Below are 7973 nucleotides of genomic sequence, written 5' to 3'. Positions count from 1 at the left end.
CAGCCACTACTAGTGACATCAAATAGGTTTATCGTGTCATTATTTTACTCTTTTTTTATAGAACTAGATGTTGCCCGGGGCTTCGCTCCCGTGGGAATTTTGAGATAAAATATAGCCTGTAGCAATCTAGGATAATGTACCTTTCTAATGGTGAAATAACTTTTGAAATCGGTTCGGTAGCTTCGGAGATTACCCGCCTCAAATATACAAACTCACAAACGCTTACCTCTTTATAATAATAGTATACCCCGGAAACTATTCGATTGCATATCGCCCCTGGAATCAAAAAAGTTTTACCCACTTTCGTATCGTCAGTCACGTCCAGCCCTCTTCTATGACAATTGAATTTTTTTAGACATTGTCACGTTTGCGTCTTTAAAAATTTATTCTACGCTCATGTTCGATCGAATAGATTCGGGCTAAGATCAGCTGGTACAATATGATTTAAAAGCCGGGAGATAATAATATAAGGATTGAAACAAAACTGAGTTTTTCTGATAATTTTATTCAGCTAGTTACCGACAATAGCATAAGACACGTCCGTCGCTATGCCGCACGCGTTGCGCCCGCGCACCAAGTAGTAGAATCCTTTGTCCCCCCACGAGGTCCCCCAGGAATTCTTTATTATCCAGTACGGAACTTTTTGATCATCAGATACTGAAAGTAATATCATACAGCTATCTCTGTCGTACCATCTGAAAATTCTCCCGGTTATTCCATCGGAGCCCAGGGTTCTCTTTCCTACTTTTCCCTCTCCACTTTAAGTACCTACATAGTCTTTGGCCTCCATTGTTTTGATTACCAATAGCATGTATAACTATCATTTTTGACGACATCAAGCCAGAATTTTTACTCATACTGGAAGAATCGGCGGAAACAAAATAAACGACATTGATTTTTTCATGAAGATACAGCTTTGCTTAGAACATACATCCTTAGCATTCCATATTACTCAATTACTTCGTATCTGAGCAAATTTTTGATTTCTTCGTCAGGTGTTAAGCGTTGGAGTCCAGAGTCCGTTTTCCACTTACATGCAATGCAGGAAAACGAGAGGAAGGAACAAACGTACTTACTACTTAGTTTTAAGTAAATTTTTGACGCCAATATTTGATATAATCATCCTAATATGAATAGAAAATTTTGATTTTCTATATAATTTGTTTACCATAGGTGCCATATCCGACGATCAACACGGAATGATCTTTCTTATTCGGATCACAATCATCACCTGGCTCGTCAATTCCTCCCGTGTACTTGTCCATTGATTTAGAGTTTATACCTGAAATGTTACAAAATCGTAAAGAATACATAAAATCTGTTAATGTTTAGTCAATATTATATACTAGCTTTTACCCGCGGCTTCGCCCGCGTGAATTTAATAGAAAAATCTCAGTATTTTTTTTTATCGCGTACTCTGTAAGACTATATTATATGATTCAAATTCGTATTTTTTCTCATATTTAGTTCAATTTATATTCTTTTGATTTCCTGTTTCAGTCAATAGACTGAAACAGGAAATCAAAAGAATGAATATATAATATTGTATATATTCATTCTTTTGATTTGTATTATAGGGTTAGCATAATAGCGATATTATATATACATAGCGAATTTGCAATGATTTTGCTATGTCGTTGACTGTACTTATGTACTTTTCGAGACTAATGGAAAGCTACAGAGCTATCGTCTCTGAATAACGTGTCTGACTATGACGGTCTTTCAAGAACATATAAAGAAGAATAAGTACATAGTACTCATGTAATTGTATTTGAATTGCCTAAAAATAAAGCTCAACGCTAACAGAATGGCAGGAAACTGCATTTGATCGACAGTTATGGAAGCAGAAACGGGAGTTCTTTGCTCAACAGTGGCACACAAAGACGGTTTTAAAAAAAGTTCGTTGCTTCTTGAAGTATTTCAATATTCTCATTACCTTAATGTGTTTTTTTAATATTCTTGAACTAAACAAGACAGTCCCGCTTCATGTCCGACCCAAAGGTCACACTAACACCTGCAACATCGCCTCTTTGTATGGCCAAGGAAATCCTTTGCATCAGATACGAGTTGGAACTTTTCAAATTCAAAATCTGTTTGAGAAAGTTTTAACATTATCTACTTCCTTCTACATTAGCCTTCTCTATTCTGGACTATCCTTATCTAGATTATCTTCTGATATTACTGCTTCCTTATGGGAATAATTCATAAATATATTGAAAACGGAGAAACAAAAATTTTCATTTTTTCAACATGAAAATTTTGCAAGACTCTTACCAGCAATCAGCGTTCCTTTCCTCACAAACCTCGCCATCACATCTTCATTAGCTTTCACCCGTCTGTAACCCACCACTGGGATCATTGGGTTCTTGCGGCCGTTCCATCTGCATGTCCGCTTTGCTTGCTCGTAGGGGTAGTAGTCAGCCTCAGTCAAGACACCACCAAAATCAGACACTATGTCCCTAAAACATTCCAATTGTTTATAATAATATATGGGCAAAACGTCACTTTCCACCCCTTCCAACTATCTCCAAATAAAAATCACATTAAGAGCCATGCCCTGCTCACATTGCTCAGATGTGCTCCGTTGCAACGACGTGCAGTACGTTGTAGCTCCGTTGTTTTCAATGCAATGCAATGACGTAAAAACGAATTGGACCGCTGGGGCTAAAGTTCCTATGTTAACCTTTGGTGTAGATGACTTTAATAATATAGAATGGATTGCCACAAGTGAATTTTGGCGTTATCTTTAACCTGCCGTCGTTTAGACAAAATGGCGCACTTTTCCATTTTACGCGCAGATCAATGTATAGCTTAAAATACTTATCTACTTCTTACTACCTATGTAATAACGTGACTTCAAAAAATGCTTAGTAATTAAAAAGGTTTCAAAATAATTACATTACTTTGTGATGTAGGAAGGGTTGTAACTTCTAATTTACGACTTTTATGATTTAAATTTTTTGATGTGCCCTTCATTTGGACCAAGGTCGGTCATATTTTTACAGCTTAATTAGATATCACGCAAGCAGGTTGTATTAAATTAGGAGTACCTTGTTTACATTTTAGGGGTTTATTACGGACCTCTAAAACGACACACAGATTTCATAAAGATATACTAAACTGGACGAGTGTTTAAGTCTTTCGCTTGTGATCGAACGGTCTCAGCATCGAATCCTACTTGAACCATATGAGTTTACATGTCGATCTAAGCCTCTTGTGAATACTAATAGTTTTTATTGACCACCGATTCCCTCGGTAAAGGTAGACATCGTGAAGATTTTATGATAAGGTCACCTAGATTACATATAGCTTTTTCGGGCACTTTAAGGTTACGAAAGCCCTGTATCTCTCATTCGCGTTCCCAGTTGTATTAGTGATTTTGACACCACGAAGCCATGTTTGCGTAAAAGTAAACACTTTTGAAGATGTGATTTTAAAACCGGTCGCCGCCTGTCTTCTTCTTCGCCTGCGCTTTGGATGTCGGCGGCAGACTTAAGTTTTAATTAAGTTTTTGACGTCAATGTGATGTACGTCATCCTTAGTTGAGTAATGTTTGTAAAAAATCACAGCTAATGCGGAGTATGGATCTCTCATACAAACCCAACAGTAAAATAATTTTCAAATAATATTTCAATATTTGGATTAAGACAATTATTTACGTTTATGACATCTTTTCAATGTTTTTTACACATTTAATTTTTTTTTTTAATGTTTGCCATCATTACATTTCGTACGTATGAACAAAACCGCATACGTTTTAAATTAATACAGGTTTGTATGTGTAGTCCATTCCTTCACCTTTGAGCGAGGAGATAAAGAAGACAATTGAACAATAATAGGATCGCAGTCCGATAGGGCCATGCGAGTATTGAGTAGTTAACAAACTTACGAAAGACTTTTCAGCACGCTTCCTTCCTCGCATCCTGAGCTGGACTTGAGACAATCTATCAGAAACTGTTCGGAGAGGACGAGTTCCACATTGTTGTAGATTTTCATCTGGCTCTCGATGTTAGCTGGAAATCGAAAGTTTTTGGAATTTTAATATAAAAACTTATCAACGCGAGGTTAGTTCGATTTAGTCTTGTTATTATAAAATCCTCCCATGTCGCGGGACAAAGTTTGTTTCGTATTTTTGTTTTTAATACTTTTTTAATTGCTCTTTTTCATTGTACATTTCAGGTATCCGACGTTACTGAATACAGGATAACAAAGTAATTTTAACTAGTACTCTTTAAGTGGGGTCATAAAGTTTAACCGTAAAGTGGACATCATAAAAATTGGTACCTACTGACATCAATTGGACTTTGACACAGGCTGTCAGATTCTACAGACGACATCGTAAAGATAAAGTAACCTTGTAACATTCAATGGGTTTCTTAAACAATGTATTGGCAATTTTGTATTTATTCTATGGCGACTCATCCCATAATCTCAGCTTAAACTTTTACAATTTTGCTGGTTTTTTACAACTAACTAAACTAACCGTTTCCGCGGGAAATTCGAGTTCTTGTTCTATTTTAGGTTACATTTAAACCGTTCCGTTAATTTCAAAAAAATATATGCTCAAGATAGATAATTGTTATAATAAAATAATAGATGATTGTTATAATAAAATTTGCGTGGTTGATTACTAAATATTATCACAGATTAAGGCTAGGTTACACAACACATTTTTTTTAATTACTTTTATTTCCCAACGAAAATTGGCCAGCAAAGACATTTTATTTGCAAAACACGTATGAATTGATACATCAAACATTTTAAAATACTTTATGAATCAACATGTCTTACCAAGGAATGGTGTGCAAATATAGTTTCAGTCGCTGAAAGAAAAGATAGATTGCTATAGTCTATTAGTCTACCTATGAGAAGAATCTCCAGTATATCGCTCTTTCTCTTGATTGATCAGCGCGGGAGGAGAAACCTCTGCTATGTTATTTTTTTCATTACCTGCAGACCAACAATCAATCATAAATTTCTTACCAATTATACTAAAAGCCCAACAGGCGGCACATGAACCTTGGTCCTTCACGGGACTCACTGCGTCCTTATCTCTCCAATCAAAGTAATCTGCATCATTATATAAAGCTAATTTATCAACTGTTCTATTTCTAACATGAAAAATATAACAACAAACAAACTCCGCGTAAAACATCAACGTTATAAAAGCGATTTTATGAAACATTTTAAGACAATTTAGTCATATTTAAAACATACCAAGCCTTTTATATATATAATATATATTATCAAAAGTGGAATTTCCTTTGGTATTTTCACTATATTTTTATTGCGGTTTGTATTTAAGGCCAAGTTCTTCTGAAACGCCCTTCGGTCTTGAGAATGAGGGGAGACTATTTGAAGGTCAATGCGAAAAAGTTAAGTATGAAGTTGCAATTACAAATATCTGTAAGGTCAAGGTGTGACAATATGTTCCTCCCCGCAAAAATTGCTTGAAAGATTTTTAATGTTAAAGAATATCAATGCCCCGGGTATTTTTTCATTTTGTTTATCTATGCTAATGACTTGATCAAAATCTTGAAATTAAAATCTTTAATTTTTTTGATGGAACGAAGTGAAAATTGTCTTGTTTTCACCTAAAAAATAATCGAGATCAGTTCATGAAACACAACATTTAGTTTTTCTTGTATTTCACACTACATCTAGGTACTATATTTCTGTCTGACCTGATCCAAAAAAATGTTTTTTTTTGGTCATCTGAGAGTACATTGCCTTAACTTTGAAGGAGAATATTCGAAATAACCTCGTTTTAGTGCCCGATGAGAAATTTAATGTGTTGTTATTTATTGGTAGAAATTTGAAAGCGAGATTTTTTTTGTATCGATTTGTTGTTTTTGTTGGCGATTTTATTTGTTTATATCCCTGTTTTTTTGGTTAGCACATTCATAATATAATATCCTTAGTGCGCCGGGTGCGGGGAGGCGACAACGGCATCCTGAACATGATCGCAAGCAAACTGGATTGCCTCCACGTAAACCATTGCTGTGCCATAGCCGGGGGGATGGTGCAGGAATGGGTTTTGTAATTATTTACGAATTGTATAATTGTTTTAATTGGAATTATTATTATTATTATTTGAATTTGATTTTTATTATGATATCATAGATATAAGTGTTACTAAAAAATATGACTCAGGGTTACTTAAATAAAGAATTTATTCATTCATTCATTCACAACCTTGCTGGTTATTTAATAGAAACTTTAAAAATATATAAACTTCGATCCTTTGATTCAAATTTACTTTAAAGAAGATTTGATACTTTAAAAAAGATTTGATTTAAATTTACTTACATTTACATAAGAAATTGTAAAAGCATTGGTTGTAAATGCAATCGAAAACAATAAATATACATACATAGTATATAATGCATACAATGGTGTGGGACATTAGCTATAAAGATAATCTATACTTATCTGTATATATCATAAAACTGTAAGTGGGCTATGTCTGTACATTCGACAGCACATCAAGTTAACCGACACGAACCTCTATGGCACGGTAATAGCAGTGACTTTGCAATAAGTTTAGGCAGGCTGATGTGCTGTCGACTGTACATAGGAGATTTTAAAGAAAAACAATAATGGGTGTCTTTATGGGACTAATAAACAAAGCGAAACCAATGTTTTTTTAGAATTTTTGTCTATCTATATGTTGGTTCGCGTATGACGCAAAAATTACTGGATGGAATTTGATGCAGTTTTTACAACTGTATAGCGGTAGGTCTAATTTAAAATCTGGCGATAGGTTTCATAGCGATACGTTGCTTAGATCTCGAGATATGTATAATAATATGTTATGAGCGGACACACGGAATAAAGCGAAGTTGCGTGCAAATATGGGTGTAGTTTTTTGAAAATGAATTAATTAATGCAATTTAAATTCAAAAACTATGTCCTGTGAGATGAATCTCCAGTTCATTGATGGCTATGTACTGAATTTATCTAATAGGTAACGCTCTGTTCAAATATTTCGTTTAATTAACTTTTTGTGAAGTCTTGGCACTTCCGTTTATTAAGTCATTTTGTTTAATTCCTTTTATTAGCACTCCTTTTGCAAAACTAAACCTGATTCTGCTGTCAAACCAAAGTATGGCTTTGCGGAACTTATTCTTTGTATTGTGTGTAATGATATAAATAAATATAACATAGGCGATGGTACCCTGATAGATTGTTACACTCTGAGCGAAGCATTCAGCTGGCTCATTCTATGTTATTCCGCTCACGGACCAGCTTGAAATTCACTGTTCTTCAAAGTAAATCTAGTGCGAGCACATTGTATGAGACCAGCTGTCTAAGGCGCATGCCAACTTTTAATTAATCAATTTAACTCGGACCTCTAGATATAGGGCTGTCACAGCGCGTTCAAGTGTATATTTGAAGTAAAAACTTCTTAAAACTCGCGAATTCTTTTGAGATCGAAAATTCGTAAGACGTCAAAAATGCACAACGTTAATATTCAAGTTTTCACTTCTGTCGGCTTTCCCGGAGTGTAACTCGTTTTTTTTTTTACAATTTATAGTGGAATTAACAAAAGTTATTTTAAGTAAACCGTATTGATAGATCGAAAGTGCTTTTTTTTGTTTCTTAGCAGATAATTTATAAGATTCACGGATAATTTATACATATAATAATGGCAAAATAAACGATGAAAAGAACTCCCACTTCTTGCAATATAAACAACTTATTGTACGTTTGTTTGTATTTATTATACATATAATGGAGTTAAGAAAATTGGATAAAGCAGTGTGCTCTGAACGTCTAAGAAACTCTTATAATATTTGTACAATTAACTACTTACAAGAAGAAGGGAATCAAAATTCAAGTTAAATGAAAAACTCTTATAACAATCGCCAACCCTGATTAGTTCAATTGCTTGTAGTGCATAGTATTTGGCATAGTGGTTGGACTATCTGGGGTACTTTCTGACATATAACGTGAATAAAATCCTTTTTTAA

At 34.4% G+C, this 7973-nt stretch overlaps 1 protein-coding gene across 1 annotated transcript; it reads right to left on the bottom strand.

The window, feature by feature from the left end:
• Positions 1 to 485: 485 nt before the first annotated feature.
• Positions 486 to 5202, bottom strand: LOC128672636 (putative cysteine proteinase CG12163). Its single transcript, XM_053749903.2, has 5 exons — positions 4984 to 5202; positions 3890 to 4013; positions 2275 to 2459; positions 1169 to 1282; positions 486 to 657 (listed from the first exon to the last, which is right to left on the bottom strand). The coding sequence occupies exons 1-5, from the start codon at positions 5183 to 5185 to the stop codon at positions 512 to 514; spliced, it is 771 nt and encodes a 256-aa protein (XP_053605878.1). The 5' UTR covers positions 5186 to 5202; the 3' UTR covers positions 486 to 511.
• Positions 5203 to 7973: the final 2771 nt, after the last annotated feature.

The sequence above is a fragment of the Plodia interpunctella genome, chromosome 9 (genome assembly GCF_027563975.2).
Source record: "Plodia interpunctella isolate USDA-ARS_2022_Savannah chromosome 9, ilPloInte3.2, whole genome shotgun sequence".
In the NCBI taxonomy this organism is placed as follows: domain Eukaryota; kingdom Metazoa; phylum Arthropoda; class Insecta; order Lepidoptera; family Pyralidae; genus Plodia; species Plodia interpunctella.
Note: the sequence above shows the minus strand (reverse complement) of the source record. Positions and strands in the feature narration are given on the sequence as shown.

What these genes read in the sequence shown, in the direction of transcription:
- LOC128672636 (XM_053749903.2), bottom strand. Translation starts at nt 5,185, where the DNA reads ATGTTTCATAAAATCGCTTTTATAACGTTGATGTTTTACGCGGAGTTT. An exon ending in TTGGGCTTTTAGTATAATTG is followed by an intron (nt 4,014 to 4,983) that starts GTAAGAAATTTA and finishes TTCGATTTCCAG; the next exon opens with CTAACATCGAGAGCCAGATG. An exon ending in CGTCGGATATGGCACCTATG is followed by an intron (nt 658 to 1,168) that starts GTAAACAAATTA and finishes TATTACTTTCAG; the next exon opens with TATCTGATGATCAAAAAGTT.